The sequence below is a fragment of the Meriones unguiculatus genome, chromosome 17, assembly GCF_030254825.1.
Source record: "Meriones unguiculatus strain TT.TT164.6M chromosome 17, Bangor_MerUng_6.1, whole genome shotgun sequence".
In the NCBI taxonomy this organism is placed as follows: Eukaryota; Metazoa; Chordata; class Mammalia; order Rodentia; family Muridae; genus Meriones; species Meriones unguiculatus.
The window spans coordinates 12,945,944-12,968,701 of NC_083364.1; the positions used below are offsets into that span (position 1 = coordinate 12,945,944).

A 22,758-nucleotide genomic window follows, 5' to 3' on the forward strand; every position below is an offset into this window, starting at 1 on the left:
AAGCACCCAACTTCTATAATCTATTTTTTAAAGAATTTGTTAGATTAGATCAGAAATCTCTAATACCAAGGTCATATATTTTAAAAGTCTGCCTGCAGTGCCGTCTGCTGTTAACTATAGGTAAGTGCAGTTTCCCGTCTGCCTTTTAGAAGAAAGTTATTTTGGCAGAACTGTTCAGCTGCCAAATTTTGCAAATTTTGGACAGTTTATTTCTATTGACTTCTTTTGTATCAATTACAGTTTACTCATTTTGTACTACTGACTTCTTTTGTTGCTATGTTAAGAAGCTACAGCATCTAAGAAATGTATTACAATGATTGAGTTCTTTTGCCAAAACCCGCAAGATTTATGATTTGTAATAATGTTTCTCCAGGTTGACTATGTTACCATCTTCCAGGCATGGTGCCTGTTTGTAGGATGACCTATGCCACTCAATATTAACCAGCACCTGCTCGTGGTAGCGTGGTAGGGGTCATCTACAGGACAGAGGTGGCCACACACTGCATTTTGACAAAACCAAGGTTCTGTTTGCTCTGCCACATTGCTAAAACAAGTGATGAGGACGTAGGATGCTAAATAACTACTTGCTGCCTGCACATGTGTTTAAGAACATTCTCCAGATTCCAACAGTTTTCTAAAGAGAGATGCAAGTCAGTTTTACTGGACACTGGCCATGAGACCAAAAAACAAAACAAAACTTAACCAAAGCAATTTTAGATGGCGACAGATCAGACCAAACAACAGGACAATTACATAAGATTCTTCCGTGGGGATGGAAAAAATGTTAATAACTAATTAACATTACTCAGGTACTAATAACAGGGGATTAATAACACCACGGGTACTGAAAAATAGAATGTATGGTATCATGAATTTTAGATGTTCTCTGGGTCAAAATACCAGTAGTTTTATAAAGAGGATAAGTGAAAACATTTTTTAATGTATGATTTAAAATTTAGACTAAAGATCCTTTCTACTCTTATCAACATTTATAAAAGTTTTTCTGCTACTAAAACTTCCCAGGTTTCTCAGAAATCACAATAGAAAATAACTAAGTTCACATGAAAAAAAATAAAAAATGAAACAAAAAGATCCAATATGCATATAAATAAAGAGTTTAATGAAAGACATTAGAAGATCCAGGCTGGAGAAAAGGCTCGATCAGTAAAGTGCTTGCAAAGAAGAACAAGGTCCAAAGGTCCCAGTTCTGTCCCAGGACACAGTAATCCCAGGGATGGAAAGGCAGAGGCAGGAAGATCCCCAAAGTCCCTTGGTATCCTAGCTAGTCTTTTGTTAACCTGAGCTAGAGTCATCTCAAAGGAGGGAGCCTCAATTGATCCATAAAATACAGCTGTAGGTCATATTCTTAATTAGTGATTGATGAGGAAGGGCCCAGCCCATCCTGAATGGTGCCATCCCTGGGCTGGTGGTCCTAGTTCTCTAAGAAAGCAGGCTGAGCAAGCCATGAGGAGCAAGCCAGTAAGCAACACCCCTCCATGGCCTCTGCATCAGCTCCTGCCTCCAGGTCCCCGCCCTGCTTGAGTTCCCGTCCTGGTTACCTTCAGTGATATGTAAGTCAAATAAACCTTTTCCTCCCTGACTTTCTTGTTGGTCACAGTGTTTCATTGTAGTAATAGCAGCCCTAACTAAGACAAGTTGATACCAGAATTGTGGGGTGTTGCAGTGAGACTGAGCTGACCGTGATGTTTTGGGAGGATTGCAGAAGGACTTAAAATTTGGATGAAAAAACCATTGAGTGTTGACAGCTTAGTGGGCAGCTGGTGGAGCTTGGAAGATAAGGATGTTGAGAGCGGTGCTGACAACAGAGGCGTGGCTTGTCAAGTTTCAGAGGAAAGCAAAGACTCTGCTGGGCCATTTGTGTGAGGAATCTGTGGTGTCTGTACAGCTGGAGCTGAAGAATCAGCTGTGATTAACAAAAGACCAGCACCGTTGAAGAGGAAGCTTTGTGTGACTGAGACAATCAGTGCTGGTCAGCCTCAGCTGAGTAACTAGCAGTGCTTAGGAGCCCAGCATCATTAATTCAAAGCCTTCTGGAAAGTGTTTTCTCTGGGTCAACACACAGGTGCTGTGTTCCAGAGGTGGCCAAGGCTGTTGGCAACAGAACTTGGTAGTGTATGAGTCACCCAGGTGGTACTGGTTTTGAAGGCATGAAGGAGTGTGGAGATCAGCTGAGACTTGGCTCTGTGAGAAGCCAGGAGAGGCCACTGCTGAAGGTGCAGCCTCAGCAGCAGTTGAAGACCCAGCATTAAAGGGACCATGCAGAGAGCCTTTGAGAGGCTATTGGGGAAATCCATCCCAGTTGCAGTAACATAAGAAGACCACCAAGAAGAGCAACAGCAATGGAATGGTGCCTTCTGGAGCTTAGAAGACAAGCTGTGTGTGCTGCAAGGGGTGGGGCTGGAGAAGTGACCCAAGCCCCTTGGAGGAGCCCAGGAGATCATCTGCAAATATTAAACAAGCCCACAAAAGAGAAACATGAACACATGGTACAAATGTGGGGCAAAGCAGCCATTGGTAAGTCAGTGTAAGAGGAAAAGCTTGAACAGTGTAAACTGTGTCCTGTCCTGGTATGGAATATGCTAGATTGTGTATTTCCCTTAACGAAGTCAGTTTCAGGGAGTCTGTTCTTAAGGCAATGTAGGTTTTCTCTACTGTGTTCCTTGATCTCTTCTGAGTCTTGCTCACTAAATGAACTGTGAGCATCTGAATTATTCTGCAGTCTGTTTCAGGCAATCTAAAGTAGACTTTGCTTATAAAAATAAAAATAAAAATTAGTTACTCTTCAGAGTTCTTCCAACCACCCCCATTTCCCAGTTTCCAAGCCCCTTCCACATGTAACTGTTTGTTACAGTGGCACCTCCCTTCCAGGTGTTCTACCCACATAGCACAGTTTGCTGAGGCTGCTGTAGTGAACTGCCAATGGAGCGATTGAGAAAGTTACAGCTTCCACCTTCCTCAAGGCGGGAGTGTCTGTGTCTCTGGAAGGCTCTGCATCTCAGCAGCTAGGTCACATTGAGACACTCTGCTGTGTAAGACAATAGTCACAGGATCTAGAGATTAGGGTATGACCTGGAGAAGCGGGGCATTATTTAGCCTGACACATTTGGATGTTTTATACAATGGCCCACATTTTCATACTGGTTGTTAGTGTGGCTTTAAGAGCATGGCATAATGGAAATGGACCAAAGAATATCTTTCAAAATAACTGACAAGGGGTTCTCAGAGGTTGTAGGCCTGCATATTAATGTTACCTCATGTAACAAAACAAAGCATCATGGTTGCCCTTAGGAGACAGGATGAAGTGTCTGTCAGCTTGCAGATGGGATCATGCCATCAAGGATGTCTGAGCAAATGGGGAGGTGATATCTATCCCCTTGACACACTGAATGCTTTGGTGTACTTGTGGCTTCAGCACAAGACACTTAGTCTCTCCAGTCACGATATTAAATTAATTCTAATAATGATGGTATTTTAGTTTATAATATACATTTTGCTTCAGAATATGATGGGTAGCCAGGGTTCAGTGACATTTGGGGTTCCTCAGTATAAGTAAAATATCCTGTAATCTTTACAACTACAGCCACTGAAGTCTACCCCGCATACATTAAGCTGCCACACATGATCGAGGATTGTCTCGGTCACTGCCTGCAACCGACCATGGAGAGAAACGTCTCAGCTCAGAGTCAAAAGAGAAAAGAATAAAACATACATTTTCCTGACATTCTAAAACGGCTAAGACAGCAGATGTGTCTGGTTTTGTTCTTTGACTACCAGGTTTGTATCTGTGGGAACATGTTTTCGAAGGCACTCTTGATCCCCCAGACGTGACTGCGCAATGGAGGGAAGGACAGTTGATTGTAGGAAGAACACAGTACAGGTACTGTTAGACAACACTGACCTTGCCTGCCGCGTGACGCCTCATGGACCTACTGGAGGGAATATACTCTCATAAGTATGCTCTATATTTTATCATATAGTATGCACAGTATATTTATACTTCTATAAACCTATTTTATATCTTTATGCTTCGGCTTGGGAAGAAAACAGAAATCAATCCTGGGAATGAATAAATAAATAAATAGGTCCTGCTTACACTTTAGTAAACGTTTTCTTATTAAATTAGACATTTCAAGGTAATTTTGGAGTGAAAGCTGGAGACCTGCCTCAGTGGCAGATCAGTTGCCTGGCATGTGCCAGGCCCCGGGTTGAGTCCCCAGTGCAGAGAAGAAAGAAATTAAAAGTCTGTAAATTAATTCTGGGTAGTCTTATGTCTGTTTTGGTTTTAGCTGATGATATGGAAAACTTCATGTTCCACATTTCATACATTTGACTGGTAAATGAACACAATGTTCTATGCCTTAGAGGACGAAAGTAAACATTACTTTCATGATTTTCTTTTCGTTCGTAGCTAGGTTAACCTGGAAATACTCATAGTCCAACTGTTACTTATTAAAACATTTCATGTCATATCTACTATGATTTACGTGATTATGTAGGCTCCCTTTTTTTCCAAAATTCAAAATGTTTTTGTTTTGAGTTTTAGATTCTAAAAAACCTGTGCATTGCCAACACTTTCAAGGATTTTACTTTTATTTAACTTACTTATCACTGTATAATTGTTAATTTTCAAATAGAATTAAGATGATTTTAATTTAAAAAAACATAGTTTTATCATGAAGTTACTGTTTCCAGTTGGCTTTTAATGGAAATAAATATTAGTTGTTTTTACATTAGTTGTTTTACTTCTTTTGTTATTGTTGTTTCAAGACAGTGTTTTTCTGTGTAGCCTTGGCTGCCCTGGACTCGCTTTGTAAGACCAGGCTGGCCTCAAACTCACAACGATCTGCCTGCCTCTGCCTCCTCAGTGCTGGGATTACAGGTGTACATCACCGAACCTGGCTTGTCCCTGTTTGTCTTCAATTAAATATTTTATACAATGTTAGTACATGATGTCATGAATACATGTTAGATCATGAATACATGATCCAGTCCAACCTGCATTCCCTCCCCTCCAGTTCCTTCTCTGTACAACCCTCCACTTCTAGCTTCAACCTTATGTTAACATGTGTGCCGACATACACACCTCAGCAGCCTGCAGCTACCAGCTGGTTTTGAGAACAGGTTTCTCGTGGAAGCTTAGTGATTAGGCTAGGCTGTCTGTACAGTGAGCACCAGGGATCTGCCTCTCAATCACGACATCAGCCTGTTATCTTAGTTCAAGAATTGTCCTTAGGTCCTCATGCTCACGGCACAAGCACTTTGCCAACTCAGGTAGCTCCCGAGCCTGTCATTGCTTAACTCTCTCAAAGGAATCATACATGCAGTGTAAACAGGTATTTAGCCTCATTGTTCTAATCTCATTGTAGGTTGTGTGTATACTCCTAAACTTCACACTAGTTAGATTTCACTGCTTGAAAGAGTAAGTGGATCTTAGTGGTAGGAAGCATGTCATAGAATGTGCAACACCTTGGGTGCAATGGCCAGTCCAAAAAAAAAGTGAATGTCTATTGCATGCATAAATTGCTTTCTGTGTTTGTAGTTGAGCAGTGAACATGTCAGTGGACTAACTTTGCAGAGACGTTTCTGGAATTCAACTAGTCTATAGAATGGAATATGTGAGACTCTCATTTCTTCACTGAAGTCACAGTCATGCGCGTCATCCTTAAGCTTATGATTCCTTGGTATTACCACAGTGATAGAAAAGGGATTAAAGCAAAACATCATTAACTACCACCAAGAAAGGTTAAGCCCAGTTTGCCTTTCTGAGGTTTGTATGCAAGATTTTATGTCATCATGGAAGAAACCGTGTTCTTTCCTCTTAGAGAACTTTGTAGTCAAGTTCTGTGACAGATTTTTAAAATACCTTATTAAACAATGAAAAGTAGTAGATAATTTATCCAAAATAAATGAAGTCTTATGGAATCGCAAGTTGTAGTCTCAGTCTCAAGTTACACAGGTGCTAACTTAAGTGAATTCCAAAACTATACTGTTTGCACAGTTATTTCAGACTGAAATGTTTCCTCTGGGCTCTCTATGTGGAAGTGCTTACTCTGAAGACATTTTCATTTGAGGCAAACAGTAGAAAAATATATTGAACATTGTAAGTTCTGATTCTTACACATATGCTAAGTAACCCACAAGAGCAAATTAGAATTCTGTACATGATTATTTTCAGTTAATGTATTTTCAGTAATAACTTTAGATAGTTAGAACCTAGCACTCATTCTGTACATTATACTACTCATACACAAGCCTTATTTTTATAATGTTAGTGTATAGTAGGAAATTTTCGTGTTTTAAGTGTAGTAGCTAGGGGTTGGAAATACAGCTCAGTTGGTAGAACTCTCACTGAACATGCACACATCTGGCCTTGGTTCCCAGCGCCACATGGACAGGGAGTGGGGCGCACATTCTTATTCCTAGCACACTGAGAGTGAGGGCATCCATAAATCTCTCCCTTAAGTAGATGCTCAGGCATCTTTAACCCTTCTCTCTCAAGCCTTCCCTCACCCTGAGGTCTCTGGGAGGTGATCTCCCTACTCCAGGATGTTCTGTGCATTCCATCCTTCTCTTCTCAGACCATGTTCTGTCAGGTGCTACCTCTCTCTCCTTCATTTTCCTCCCCCACTACTCTCCTTTGATCCTCATCTGGAATTTCAGAACAGTTGTCCACACTCACTGTTTTCACTTCCCAACTGCTCATTCCCTTGCACTTTGACTCCCAAAGTTCAGAACACTTCGGCGGCAGTGATTGCTTGGGGCAGCGGATGACAGTGTGAGTTATGGAGCATGTCTATTCTTTTTATGAAGACTCTTAAAAATATATTGCAAAGAATAAAATACAACATTCTCTCACTTGCAAACCACTCAGACTTAATATATCTCAGCTGTCAGGAATTCTTTATGTTTAACTTTCCTCCTAACAGAATTATTTCCAATAAAAGCCTTTTCTTTGTTTCCTACTCTTTTTATTCTTCACTAAAGAACTGCTATTAGGAATTTAATGTATAATCTCACTCACATTTTTATATTTCTACTGATGGAAGATATATAAGTATTTTTCAATACTTATTTTTATGTACTTTCATATTTACATAAAATTATCCTTTAAGGGCTGATAAGATGAGTTGCCGGGTAAAAGTGGTTGCCCTTAACTCAGACAACCTGAATTCAACCCCAAGGTCTGCATGGTGGAAGGAGAGAACCAACTCCACCAAGTTATCCTCTGGCTGTCACAAGCGCACCGTGGCACACGCATGCACACAAATCCTTTTAATTATGTTAAGAATCTCCTGAAGCTTGATGTTTTCCTTTACATTGTATCTTACTCCCTTGCCTTCAGTGAAGAAATGAGAGTCCACTCTCATATACTAGCTGAATTTCTACATCCAAAGCTTTCTATTATTCTGTCCCACTTGCTCAGAAGAACTTGCATTATACAAATTGCACTTCCAACGAGAATATTAATTAAATCTTATTCTAGATTTTATATAAAATGATTGAAATTTCCTTTTGTTCAGTTTTGTTTATCTCTTGCTTGTGGTGTGTTGTTTTCGACTGCTTCATCACTGGCCCGGGTGTGGTTCCAGGGTACTTCTCCATAGACGTGGACAATGTGGTCCTTGTGTTAAACGGAAGAGAAAAAGCAAAGATCTCCCATGCCACCCAGTGATTACTGTATGCACAGAATTTAATGCAAACCCAGAAACTGCAGCATCTGTCTGTTGTCTTGCTTGGAAATGAATACTGTGACAATGACTGGATAATGCAGTTCCTCAAAGGAAATGGAGGCTTTGTAGACCTGCTTTTCATAACATACGACAGCCCTTGGATTAATGGCGCACATGTTTTCCAGTGGCCTTTAGGTGTAGCCACGTAAGTACAAGATAAGAAAGGCATCCCTCGGGTGTTCTGAACAGAACAGGGAAGATGGTGTTTTAAATGGCAGTAAGCTCACTGGTGATGAGGCAGGCCTATCTTTCCACCATCAAAAAGAGTGGCCTAGAGCATCAGTGGCAATAGTAACTGCTTTGTTGTATTTTACCATCTTCTCAGGAGAACTGAAGAGTACTTGTTTGTTCTAAAAATGGATATAGGATAAAATTTTAAGCTTAGTAGTGTCCTGAAGAGATGTTTAGCAGAGAATGAACAAAGACAGAGCCATAATTCTAGTGAAAACAAATACTGTTGTGGCAATATTTTTATATACTGTATAGACTTCCCTTGGGTTTGTGATTGGCTGACTTGATGTTAATCTCAACTGTAAAAGCAGAGGTTAATTAAATGATAGTTTAGGGTCCTCAATATATAATCATCCTCCATTTTAAAAAAAATGGAAATCATTTTTTTAAACTTTCTGTGGATAGATTTTTAATAGTAAGAGATAGGCTCTCAGTAGTATATAAACTTTATGAGGTCAGGGGTTTTCTTCCCTGATTTAAAATAGTTCTGTAGAAATGGGCTATAGAGGTGGCTCAGCAGTTAAGAACAATTACTGTTCATATAGGAAACTCAGATTCAGTTCTAAGCACCCACATGCTGTGTCTCATAGCCATCCAAGGCTCTGAATCCCTGTTCTGAACTCTGTGGGTGCTTGGCTACACATGGAGACAAGCAGGCACACAAATATACTAATATACACATTAAAAAAAAGGAAATTTTAAAATAATGCTTATACACAGTAGGTACTCAGATATTTGTTGAGGAAATGAATCATTTCACTGATAGAATTAAATCCAACATTCATTATTATGTCACTGGTTACCACCATTTGTAAATTCAGACTGCTTTAGCTGTATAGATGTCACTAGAGAAATTCCAGGGACAGGTATTCCCACCTCTACATGGACAACATTCCAGACGAACAGGTTTAGGCTGGGACCAGCCTTAAAATTTCAAAAACTTTGTAAGTACACCCAACCTTCAGAAAAACCTATTTATTGAAAAGAGCCTGCATTTGTAGAAATATTTATACTTTTTTGACATTGTATAACATCACCTCTTCACCTAATAGAAGACAGAAGCATATGTTCCCCTTTCTAATTCCCCCATCTAGCGAACCCTACCTGTCTAGTCTCCCTTTCTGCCCACTCCATATCCATACTCACGTAGCTGTGCATAAGTTTAGACTTAAAGAATGCCAGGATCAGCTTCTGCATGTATGTGGCCTATATATTCATTCCATTCTCAAGACCACAGCCACGTCTGCACTAGCCTGCCTGTTCACATACAGCTCTTGATTTTGAGCCCTTGGCAGTGAAACATTCAGTAATCACCCATACGAAATTGCAGCCCTGTAACTCCAGAAGCCCCTCTGTGCTTTTCCTCACAGGGCTTCAGACTTTCTAGAAAATGTCCTGACTTAACTCAAAGACCTAATGCCCACCACTGGATACAGCACAGCTGCATCAGAGTAAGACGAGAGAACTCAACACTCGGGAATTACGGAGTGAATGAATACACCCATTCGAAGATTGATCACCGGATGTTTTTAAATATACAGCAATAAAATGTTCAGATCATTTTCAAATGTTCAAAACAAAAAACTTGTTTTAGGCATTCTCATGTAGCACAAGCTGGCCTCAAACTCGGTATTTAGCCCAGGATGATGTTAAACTCCTGATTCTTCCTATGCCTCCCAACTTGTAGAATTAGAGAATTATATACCCAGTTTATGGATAGATGATGATCAATACTAGGTCTGAGTTCTAGCAGCTGGGCTATACCCACACCCCCAAGCCTTCAAGAAGTTTTAAGAAATGTGTTTGGTCCAACATTTTCAATGCCTCTCATATTTATCATCTCTCTGATGTGTTCACATTTTTGATAACTTACATTAAAAGATTTGCTTCAAAAAAGATGCCATAGGAAAGAAAACCTTACAGGGATTTCTTTGTTGTTTGTTTAATTTCCTAGGTGGCAGCCTCAGGAGACAAATGAAAGTCTTAAGAATTACCAAGATGCTTTGCTTCAGAGTGACCTCACTTTGTGTCCTGTAGGAGTGAACACAGAGTGTTACAGAATATATGAGGCCTGCTCGTTTGGCTCCATTCCTGTGGTAGAAGATGTGATGACAGCTGGCCACTGTGGAAACATGTCCAGTCACCACAGTGCTCCTCTGCAGTTACTCAAGGCCATGGGTGCCCCCTTTATCTTCATCAAGGACTGGAAGGAGCTTCCTGCCATTTTAGAAAAGGAGAAGACTGTAACTTTACAAGAAAAGATTCAAAGAAGAAAAATGTTACTTCACTGGTACCAACACTTCAAAACAGAACTAAAGTGGAAATTTACTAATATTTTAGAAAGCTCATTTTTTATGAATAATAAAGTTTAATCATACCTAGCTGTAAGTGTGTGTTCATAAGTGTGAATATGTACAGCACTTGATAAGGCGGCTCCATCAACTCAGTTTCACAGAAGGGACCAAATGTTCTCCTTTTTGGCTACTGCTGTATACAAGATCAAAGAAATGGCGATATTTTACTGAGGCTCACCTGGCAAGATACTTAAGTGGTTAAAGGTGCTTACTGCCAACCCTGATGACCTAAGTGCAGTCCCCCAGAAACCACACGGTAGGAGAGAAGTGAGTCTCATGGGCTGTCATGTGACCACCCCACCAGCGTGCACACACAAAAACATCAAATAGGTGGATAGATAGATTGGTGGATGGATGGATAGGTAGACAGGTGACTCAGGTTCAGTTCTACCGAGATCAAGAATCCAGCATTTACTGACCGTGTTCACTGACTTTAACCCACTTTAGGGGCTGGAGTGCTGGCTCAGTGTTTGAAAGTGCTCACTATTCTTGCATGTAGCCTGAGTTCAGTGCCCAGCATGCATGGCACACACTCAGCCATCTGTAAGTATTGCTCAGTAGGTCCTGACATGTTCTTCTGTCTTCCATGCACACAAGTGCATTTGACACATAAAATAAAGAACTAACTGATACAGTACTATTTAGTAGGGCTGACATCTGATCATATCAGTAGCATGATATATGCTGATCAATGGCTGCAAAGTTAGATAGTGTAAATGAATTTAATGGCTCTACTATACAACATGGAAATTATTTTAATATAATTGAAAGGTGCCTGAGTGAATGTTACATACTTTCACAAACTGTATCAACTCTGAGGTGATTTGTATGTGAATTAGCAAGTTGTGGCTAGTATACAATGTATATAGTCCCAAAACATTGCACTTGATAACACGTTCTATTTTATGTACCGATATTAGAAATTGCAAACTTTAGGGAAACAGCATTATGTGTTAAAACACTGCTTATTGCAGTCAGAAAAAAAAAACATTAAAAACTTCAGTTTCCATGAGGATTTTGCTCAAGCCAACTAACTGGTCATACTCTCTTCTCAGTATGAAAAGCATCTGTGTCCTTAACATAGTAACAAAATAGCGGGCAGGAACAAGTGGGGAAAGTTTATTTTGGCTCATAGTTTCTGACATCTTCAGGGTACCAAAGCCAGAAAGGAGGCAAGAATGGATGCATCCAGGCTAGCAGAACTGTCAGGCATCAACTGTTTGCATCACGGCTGACCAGGTAGAAGAACGCCAGACTAAAGAGAGGTGTGTAAAAGTCTCACAGGACTTGCTTTGCCAGCCAGTCCCCTTCTAATGGCTCCACAGCCTTTAGAACAGACTCCATGCTGTGAGTAGAGTTCAGGATGGTGAGTGTTCATCCTAGGAAGATGGCAGGGTAGTGTAAGAATGGAAGGTTAGGAGCCAACAGTTGTCAACTTGGCAATACCTGAGGCAACAGGTCATGTTCCTGGAGCTGTTAGCTTACTGCTGCTTGCTTTCTTACAGAAGATGGTTTGATAACACTATCTTAACTGGTGATTGCTGTGTGTCCCATCAGTCCAGCAGCCAATTACCTTGGATCTCAGGCTGAAAAAAGAAAAAAAGAGTGATTTTCAGTGTTTATCTGTAAGGATGTCAAGTCTATCCCTTTTTTCAGAATTGAATTAATGATAAAAGGAGGAAAACAGGCAAAATAGATGCTTTGGGGGAGCTTGAGGGAATTTAAAAGGTGATCTAAAATCTTTTACAATGGGTTCTGCTGAAATCATGCTAAAAGTTCAATAGTACTATTATTCAAGTAAATACCTTTCGCAACTTGTCCAGACCAACAGATACAGCTGTGTTCAGTCAACATAAAACCTGATACACTGAACCAGATAGAAGAAAAAGCAGGCAACAGTTCTGTACTTACTGGCACAGGAGATGAATTTCTGAACAGAACACCAATCGCACAGGCACTAGGATAAATGGGACCTCATTTATCTGTATTACAGATAAATTACAGAATAAATTACAGAAACCTTCTGTAATTCAAAGGACACTATCAATTAAAGTAGCACCCTACAGAATGCAAAAAGATTTTTACCAACTCCACATCTGATGGAGGACTAATATCCGAAATATGTAAAGAACTCAAGAAACTAGATAACATAAAAGCAAATAATCCAATTAAAAATGGAGCAGGGGCTGCAGGTTAGTCAAAAGATGGATGTAGGCACTAAACCTCTTCGCAAAGGAACTTATTCTGGTCCCAGTTCACAATGTGACCAACTGCTTGAGCTCCAGCTACCAACTAGGTCTTCCTATATATATCAACTATATCCTTGAATTGTGGAATACAGAATGAACTCTCTCCTTGCTTTGTCAAAACATTTTTTCATAGTAAACAAGAAAAGGAACTAATACGGAAAATCGGTACTGGGAGTTGGGCTGTTTTTACAATACCCTGACCATGTGATTCTTAATTCTTTGGAAGTGAGTTGCAGAAGAAATGTGGAAGATTGGAGAACTTCAGGCAACAAAGCCCTTAAGTGCTGTAATCAGAACTTGATGTAGGATGCTTGAATGACAGGAATGCTGATGGGTTATCCCCTAGCTATCTGCTCCCTAGGTTGTATCAGAAAATCTTGAATGGATCATAAAAGCAGCAGTGGGAGCATAATCTTATAAAACATGTTCTGGACATTTCTGGATTTATAAAGACTTCATAATACCATTATAAATTATGCAATGAACAGAAAAGGTTAAACTATTACATGTAAAACTGATTATTATGAAACTGGAACTATTGAGGCTAAATACTAAATCACAATGAGGATGTGAAGGGGAAATAATACTCTTAATGAGTAACAAATTAATTTCAGTTTAACCTGTACCAAAAATGTTAAAGTAGCTTTAAGTTGAGTACCCTTTTTCGAATAAACAGTTCGGTACAGCACTTAAAATATGGCTGAGACTTATATTAAAAGATACCTGTGTTGAAAATGTACGTTTGGAAATACTTCACTCAACTTCCTAAAAGACAGATCTCCTTACTTTCAGAAAATAAAATGTTTTTATTTGTTTATCTATTTATTAAAATTTTAACAAAGAAGAGACTTCATTCAGATGCTAGCACCAGATACCCACGGTGTGAAGACTGTGCCTTAGAGTGCTCTCAAGATGCAGTCCCAAGGTTCATTACTCATGCGTTTATAAAGGCTCACAGGCTGTGCCCATCCTGGCTTTGTGCATCTAGAGGCAGGAACACTGGCAGACTTCCTGCCTGCATGTCCTCAGACACCTCCATCTAGGTGCAGTCAAGGGCAAGCAAGCTTGTCCACAGGAGTGACCACACACTGTCTGTATCCTCCATGAACAAGACCAGGCAATCACAAGAACAACGCCTAGCATTCTGAGACCTCCTCTGTCCTTGGACAAGTAGGACTTACAGGCTAGACATGCTTTTTGTTTGATAGTTCTCTTAAGCACAGTAACTTTAAACATAATGTTCACCATCACTTCCATCCCCCACTTAAGTTGTATCCTGAGTCAAGTTCTTGACCCTGTGGTGTGTATCTGTGAAAGGAACAGGCTAGCTTTACAGGTTTCTTTATGAATTCTATACCCCATATTAATTAAACTAAGTTCTCCCGGTAGTTTTCCAGAAAGCAGAAGGACAAGGAAAAAGGAGAAGTGGGTGAATGGGGACAAGACCCACCCTGCTGCAGAAGAATGTCCAGGCCTGCAGTATGAGATAGGGTGCCTGGCAACCGGTCCAGATGGCCACAGCTCCCCATCCAGGACATTCTGGGTGTAACTTGAAGATCAGATATCCACCAGATGTCGGGGGCAGGCCTGACTGGACGTGGGTGCCTAAAACGAACCGATGATATTAAAAGTCAACTACCCATAACCCCATTCACCCAATCCTGCACTGCCAAGCTTGCCACCCCCACGCCTCCCTTGCTTTTTCCTTTAAAAACCCCATGCCTTTTTCTCTCGGGGCTGTTCCCTGATGATTTGGAAAGCAGCCCCATCACTCACTGGCCTGAATAAATCTCTTCTGTTTGTGGCAATCCATCTCCAAGTTACCTTCATCTGTCTCTCTGGAAATTGGGCTCTCGGTGGGCCTATCACCTGTTCACACTGGGATTTAATAAATATCAGTATACTGGCACCGAGACCAAAATTTCTGTATCTAGTTAAGACATTTATGATGCACAAGCCAGCGATGATCAGCAGAAACAGAAGGGTCTGGTGTTCTGCAATAGCTGAAGACAGAGTTATCACCTGGAAAAACAAGGAAATGAGAATGGCAACCATGGGCTTCCCCTGTTCTGGGTCATTTTTCTGTCTGCAGTGTACGGGGTTTGTTTGTTTGCTTGTTTTTGTTTTTGTTTTTCTGAGAGTACAGGAATCTCTAATGATTGCTGAGTGGTTTGCATAGAACAACATTTTCTCTTACAGCCACACAATCACATCCTTGTTCTGCACAGAGTATGGTGAGTGCTCTATCATGTTGCAAAACTGCTTCATCTAATGGATCAACATGCTGATGGATCTTGATCTAGTTGGGTTTTACAGGTACCTTTTTTTTTTTTTTTTCAAACAAGGGAGCCTGGAGGTCAGTATGAGCCAGCCTGGTTTGTTGGGTAGGCACTCCAAGTAGCCATTTGTCTTCCTTGCCAGAGAGTTTCCTTTGGACTGAACCTTTTCAGTCTTTTGTTGAGGATAAGGGGTGACATAGATGATTTTGTAAATGGGCCTCAACTGAAATTAGGATGCCATTGTAGGGGCCCAGGAAGGCTGGAATGTTAACCAAAGCCTGGGAGGGGATTCATTCAGGAAATGGGGCACTCACTCATCAGAAGCATCTGGTTTCCTGATCAAGGTAAAAGACAGGAAGCAATCATGGCAGCTGGACTGGAGCACATCAGGCTCTCCACTTTTGTGGACTGCCTGGGGCTTGGGTGCTGTAGATCACTTTTGGAGTGGTTTGTTTTCTGATTCTGGTTCCTGGGTGGTGACTGTCAGGTGGGTGGAAATCTGCCGAGACATATTCAGACTAGGGACAGAAGCTAAAGTTAAGGAACTTAAAGGAAACTCTTACAATTGGAGCCCCCCCCCCCCAACCCTCACACACACACACACATATTCCATCAGGAACAGGCAAAAGTTGGGGAATCTTAGTCTGTTGATTGTAGCTCAATTGACCTGTGACAGGTAGATAGATGCAAGTTGCAAACTCCGTGAGGCTCACATGAATTCTTTTAAGTTACAAAAGAGGAACTTCTGGAGCCTTCTACTTTTAAGTCATAATAAAAGCTTGGGGATTTAAAAAAAAAATTATCTGGGGTTAAAAACATCAACATTCTTTTCTTTGTCCAGAGGTCTGGACAGAGGTGGTTTTAACATGATGAGAAGTAATTTTAGGTATCAGAACTCCATTGATTACTATGTTAAAACTTTGAATTTTTGAAGTCTTGATATCACATATTTTTTGTTTTGGTTGTTCTGTTTGGTTTTTCAAGGCAGCCCTGGCTGCGATATTGAGCTTCTCCCAGGATGAGGACAGGTCTTGGCTAAAGTGCCCTCAGAGGTCTGGAATGAGAGCAATCTCAGCATGCAGATGTATGAACAGGTTCCGGCTTACCCTGTTGGATCTTGTCTTGGACATCTGCTTTCCAGTTCTCTCGGACAACCTCACTACACCATGCAAGGAACAGCAGGCACAGGATCTTGCAAAGTATGTTCAAAAAACTCCAAACTTTATTAAATAAAAACTTTATTGAATAACAACACAAATGTAAGATTTACTGCTAATAAAAAATTAAAGTTTCCTGTATAAAAATAGATTATCATGTAGTTGGCAATATTCACACTAAATATATTAAGTCTATACCAATAGTGGGGCTAAGGTGACAGAATATAAATATTAACATGACATATTAAATTTCAGCTTAATATATACAAAGAAAACATCTTCAAAAATAGCTTAAGAATATATATATTTATATATATAATATATAAAATATATTTTTATTTATATATAAATATTTGTTTATTTACATATATATATATAAATATATATTTATTTATTTTTTTGGAATAAACAGTTTAGTACAGCCCTCAGCAGGGTGAGGCTTCAAGGAGTCCCGGGTTTACAATGCACATCTAGCATTAGTTACTCCTCTCCCGAGAATAAAATAGATGTCTTTACTTCCAGGCTGGGAAGTATCTTGAGATGTCCCAGGCGCGTTTCTTACTTCTCCTGGATTGCTCGGATCCCGTGAACAGCAGCACACTGCGACGCTTCTGTAGTAGCACACAGTACCGGAAGGCAACCGGAGATTCACTCGGAGACAGGCAACTGGTGGCCTTCCTTTCAGAAATAACTCATGCAAACAAGCAGTCGAGAACGAAAGGCCGAAAATCGCCAGAAGCCATCCACTGCCAGTTAGCTAAAACTTGTGAACAAAAACAGCAAAATTCAATCCAGCGTCGACCTCAGTCACAGATAAATCTTGACAGCTGCGTGCTTGTGAGCATGCGCTGTGCAGTCCGGATAGTTTCTAACTTTCGGTGGGCACACGTGTCTGCTGTTGTTGTTGTTGTTTCTGTCCCGACAGGGTTTCTCTGTGCAGCCGCGGCTGTCCTGGCCACAGTCTTTCCACTCAGAACTTGTTCAAGGCTCTTCCACACCCAGTACCTGCAGTCCTTAGCCTCACCTGGGAAAGAGCTCGGAGCAGCTGCCTCGCAGTGGCCGCCAGGGGGCGCTGCTACAGTAAGCGCTTGTGCAGGATCTCCCACACCATCTTCTTCCTGAAAAGAGGCATGTGCTGCTGGGAGAAGGTGATGGGCTGGCCCCTGGAAATGTAATCTGCATATTTACAGGCGAACACGCCGCAGTCGCCCCCGTTCAGCTGCTGAGGAATCTCCTCTGCCGACATGCTGTGTTGCTTCCACTCCACAGGGCTCAGGTCGCTGTTCCTTCTCGCTTTGCTCTCCTCCCGCAGATAGCAGAAAAGCAGCTCAAGGATGTCGGGTCTCTTCTGTCCCGTGGAGTCCATGTAGACAATACTCTTCTTTCTTAAGTCTGTGACCGCCAGGCTCCAGTGCATGCCCAGGTGAACTGGGACCAGGAGAAGTTCCTTGGCAAAGATGTTTACTGCCCGGGTCCATCTTCTGACTGACCTGTAGCCACCAGACTTTAACTTGGTGTAAAAGAAGGTATTAAATGCGTGAAGTGCCGGGTAGCCTTGACTTTGATTTCTTTCCATGAGAAGATTCATGTAAAAATTGATGACTTTGTCGTTGAGCCACTGGGTGTTCCTTAGGGTCCACAGGTCTCCTCGAGTCATTTGCAGTTTGAAGGCACAGCTCAAGATCTCATCTTTTGACCCAGGGCCTAGCGCACTGCTGATTTCTTTCTCCATGTCCACTGTGACAGCAGGACCACGGTCCAGCCCTCTGCCCTTCTCTTGGTCTTCAAGAGCCTTTTTCTTGACCTCAGGTGTTGACACTTTGCTGCTGGGCATGCCATTGCTGACACTGTCTGTGCAGATTTGAGGTGTTTCCGATTCATGATTCTGCCCTTCAGCACAACCTTTGAGAGTCTTGGAGGTGTCCATGGTGCTTGTGTGAGTGCTGTGAGGGCCAGAGCTCACGGGGACGTCAGGTTGGAGGAGTTCCAACAGCCCTGGGCACTTTTCATTGTGGTGTTTCTCAACTTCTTCCTCCCTGTTGCTGTGGGGGGGCTTGAGACCCTGGCCTCCACCCACAGACTCCTCAGTCACAGCCTCTTCTGGGGGGCCTTTGGCACACTCTGGGGCCATTAGCTGTAACGGACCCTTTTCCTGGGGTGACCATATTCGGCTCTTGTCAGGCTCTTCATCCCCAAGCTCTGTTTCATGCTGTTCCTGTTGCAGCTTCTTCCACGACTGGACTGGCTCTTCTGAGCACACATCATCCTCTTCCTCTTCTTGGCGTTTCCTCTTCTGGCCTTTCTCTGGCTGTTCAGGGTTTATCGTTTTACCCTGCTTGCAAGGCTGCCTTATAGAGGGACTACTTGTATTGTCTTTGCTCAGCTGTTGGCTGCCGGCCATGACACAGCTTTCCGATGTCCAAGTCAAAGTGCAGGTCAGCTGGGCGTTCTGTGGGAGTTCTTGGGTTGTCCTCTTGATGGCTGAAGGCACCTTACTCTACTGGGAGATGTCTTATCCACACAAGATAAGGTGGTTCACGGTCAGAAACCGCAGGGGAAGAACACAGGTTTCCTTTGGCGCTGGGGTCAGTTAGGCCACCAAGACAGAAGGAGGTCGCAGTGTCAAAGGACACTTCTCACATAGCTGATCTTCTCTAATCTTGTCTTTCGGGTGGCATTTCCTCAGTCCCCCTATAGAAAGGTCTGTGGAGTTCCCACTCTGCGTTTTGTTTTTCCCTACTGAGGGAGAAGGATCGCTCTAGGGCACAAGGAGCCTCTGTAAAACCTGAAATTGTGGAAATCACAATGATTGTCAGAGTCTTTCAGCCAAAGACAGCAGTCAACACACGTTAGAAGCAAGACTACTGTGTGCCTCCCTCCACTGTCACCAAGGATCTGGAAGGCCAGTTTCCACAAAAAACTGTGGTTTATGATGTGGTTTTATGCACCAGGGCAACATTCATTGGTGAATGGAGGCCCTGCCCACCATTGCCCAGGTCTAGGGTCTTAAAGCTTGTTTTCATTCCTGGAATTCCTGTTGGAACTCCTGCTGGCTGAAGCAAACCCAAGATCAGTAAGAACTCAGAGGAGTAGAAGTTCAGCACATATCATGAAGAAATAAATGTAAAAAACCCCCAAGTGCTGGGATTAAAAGCGGCAGCACCACTGCTTGGCTGGACAGATCTTTTCAGGATGACTCAGCAGAGATGGCTCCGTGGTGAAGAGTGATGCTTTTCTAGAAGACCACACATTGATTTCCAACCCTGTCTTTGCAGCTTACAATCACCTGTAACTCCAGTGCCAGGGGAGCTGACACTCTCTTCTGGCTTTAAGCAGGAAACGCACACACACACACACACACACATACACACACTGCTCTTAAATATGTGAGAGTAAAACACTCATACACATTAAAAATAAATCTTAAAAAAATAAAAGCTAGGATTTGTACTAAGCCTATTTCTCTTTTTCCCCCCCAGAAAAACAGTGTACCGGAGAACTAAGTAAAAATCATTGCTAAAATGTACAAAACAAAATTAGAAAAAAATGTAATAAATGAAAAGATAGTTATCCTTTCTAAAAGCGTTTAGAAATAGTTTGAGAAGCTTCTATGTCCTTAAACCTTGAAAGACAGAGACCAAACCATGTGTTTAAACCTGCTTATAGCTGCTTTTCTCACACCCAAAAATCTAGACACATAACCATATCTCCATAAAACTCATATAACATGTGATTGATCAGTGGTGAAGCTTTGTAGATTATATATGATTTGATCGTTGCCAAACAGAACGGAGGACCAAGGAGATGGCTCAGCCCGGTTAGCTGCTCCCTGGCAACTCTGACCAGTTCAGGGCAATTCCTGAGTCACTCAAAATAAAAGACAGAACCCAGTCACCCGAATTATTCTCCGACCTCCACGTGTGCTGCGGCAAGCCAACAGTTGCCGCACCCCCAATGCAAATAAATAATGAACTGCAATAAACCCTGCCAGGTGAGCAAAGAGAGTGGCATTTTATCCTAGTGGATCACGGTGGAATGGCCATGCCTCTCACCCTGCAAATTCAGGCAACGGCCACAAGAGGGCAGAGAGAAACCACAGAGAAGAGCGCGCCTCTCAGCTCTTTCCTGCCTTCCTCTCTGAACCAAAGGAGCTTCTCAGAGCAGAGAACTGCAGGGGCAGAACCAAAGCATCTGGACAACTCGGCTCCCCTTGATTACAAGGCTGGCAGGTTTAGTCAGGGATCTCGAGAGTAACAGAACACACACACACACACACACACACACGATAGATAGATAGATAGATAGATAGATAGATAGATAGACAGACAGACAGACAGATCGATGAGTTTAGATAGATGACTTACAGGCTGAAGTCCATCTAGTCCAGAGATGGCTGCCTATGAATGGAAGGTCCAAAAGTCCAGTAGTTTTTCAGTCCATGAGTGTGGATGTCTCAGCTGGTCTTCAGTAAAGGCTAGAATTCTACACAAGTAGACCGCAAGGACAGTGAAGGAATGGACTTCTTCTCAGTGAGGCAGTAACAGGCAAATAGCAAAAGCTCCCTAGTTCCAGCGCCTTTTATAGAGGCTTCTAGCGGAAGGTGTTGCCTGGATTAGAGGCTCGGCTTCCCTCTTCAAAGATGCGGATTAAAATTAAGCAAGGAATCCCTCACAGGTGTGCCTTTTCATTTTGGGGTTTTACATAATACCAGATAACTGGAATCCAGTTGACAGTCAAGAATGGCCGTCTCAGCTGCCTTTTCAAGCCCCACTTCATGTTCTGGACACAGTTTGACATTTTTGACATTTAACCTTGTGTTCTTTTTTTCTGTAGATTCTGGTGTGTGTTTGTCTGTGTTCACGTGTGTACGTGTGTGCATATGTGTGTGTGTGCCTGTGTGCAGGCTCTCTCAAAGAAGTCAGCATGTGTGGGTTGAGTTGTGGGGCAGCAGAGCTGGGTTGGAGTGGAGTGGAGCTCAGTTGGTGGAACGCATGGTCCAGCAAATAAGAACCCTGGGTTTGCTTCCCAGACCACACACAACTGCATGTGATGGGGCACGCCTCTTCTCCTAGCGCTCTGGAAGCAGAGGCAGGAGAACCACAAGTTCAAGGTCATCTTAAGCAGTATAGGGCTTTCACAGTCTGCCTTGGATACAAAGAGCCCCGAATGATAAAATATAGGATATAGGAAGGGAGGTTGTAGATCAGCAATTACTGAGCATATGCCGTGCATAAACAAAGGCCACGGTTTAATCCCTACCACCTTCAAGATCCCCGAAGTTTGTTCACTCTACGAAGCTGGCTGTCTAAGCTGGTCCTCAGTATATGTTGAAATCCCAAAGAAGTAGGCTACAATGCCAGTGAAGAAATGCCTCAGCAGCAAGATGGATGAACTTTCCAGACAGAGGGAGTGTGAGCAGACAAAAGACAAAGACTCCCTTCTTCCAGGATCTTTTATGCAGGCTTCCACTGGAAGGTGTGGCCCAAATTTAGGGTGGGTCATCTCACCCCAAAGCATCCCTCTCAAATGACCCAGTCCAGGAAAATCCCGTCTGAAGGGGGCCAGCTTCATGGAGGGCAAACCGATTAGATGCCCAGTGCAGAACAGCCTCCTGGAAGCTCCTCACACCAGCAACGTTTTATGGACTTAGCAGGTTATATTTGGGATTATGCATACTGATATACATATTTGCAATGCCATAACAATTAATGAAAGGAGAGGAGGCCATGGATCTGAAGCAGAGTGGGAGGGGAAATGCCAGGGTGTGGAGGGAGGAAAGGGAAGGGAGAAATGTAATTATAGTATAATTTCAAAAATCTTTTTAGAAAGTTAAAAAAAAGAAAAAGAAAAAGAAGGTTCTAAACTAAAAAAAAAAAAAAAATTAAAAAAAAAAAAGAAAAGAAAATTCCTGACAGATGTGCCCAGGTGCTTGAGTTTTAGTTGATTCCAGATGTGATCAAGTTGACAACCCAAGATTACTCATCATACATGACATGCACACAATGGAAGAATTTTCATATGAAGAAAAATTATGGCTGAACATGGATAAGGTATGTCAAGTGAAATAAACCTGATAAATGTTGTATTATCTCACCTCTGTGAGATAATATAATCTGAAAATCTCTGGTTCATGGAAGAGAAGAATACAAGCATGGTTTCCCAAGTCTGGGATGCGAGCAAAAGGAGGGGAAGACAGACCTCCGACACAGGTTATCAGAAGTACTCATCTTGCGTGCCTGAACCTGCTTCCCAGTGGCAAGGTGTTACAGGTCCACAGGAAAGAGCAGACAGCAGGAAGCAAGAGTCAATCCGGGCTCAGGAAGATGTGTGCTGGGATTACATCCTCGTTATGTCTGATTTACAGAATCTTTAGCCTCCAGATTCCATTTAGGAATATTAGGGCAATATTGGTGTCATCTTGTGGGGTTCTTGTTAGAATGTGTGCAAAATGCTCACTTTAGCGAGTAATCCCCAAAAGTGGAAATGTTAAGCCACGAACACTCAACATGTCATATGGATTGCTGAGTGAACACAGTGGTAGTTAATGTTGTCAACTTGTGGGGGTCCAGAGGCATCCGGAGACAAACCTGTAGGCATGACTGTGAGGGATTACCTACCTGGGAAAACCCACCTTAACCTTGTGTGGGGCTCTATTCCATAGGCTGCGCTCCTGGACTGAATAAAAAGCTAAGCAAAACTGACTATGAGCATTTAATTCTCTCAAGATCGAACAAAAT

The 22,758-nt window shown here is 42.1% G+C and overlaps 1 protein-coding gene across 1 annotated transcript; it reads right to left on the minus strand.

The window, feature by feature from the left end:
* Positions 1 to 17,096: 17,096 nt before the first annotated feature.
* On the minus strand, positions 17,097 to 17,816 carry LOC132648579 (sentrin-specific protease 2-like; the record flags this gene model as incomplete). The annotated part of the gene is made up of 1 exon (XM_060370572.1): positions 17,097 to 17,816. A coding segment is annotated over one exon (720 nt), but the record flags the coding sequence as incomplete, so codon positions are not given.
* Positions 17,817 to 22,758: the final 4,942 nt, after the last annotated feature.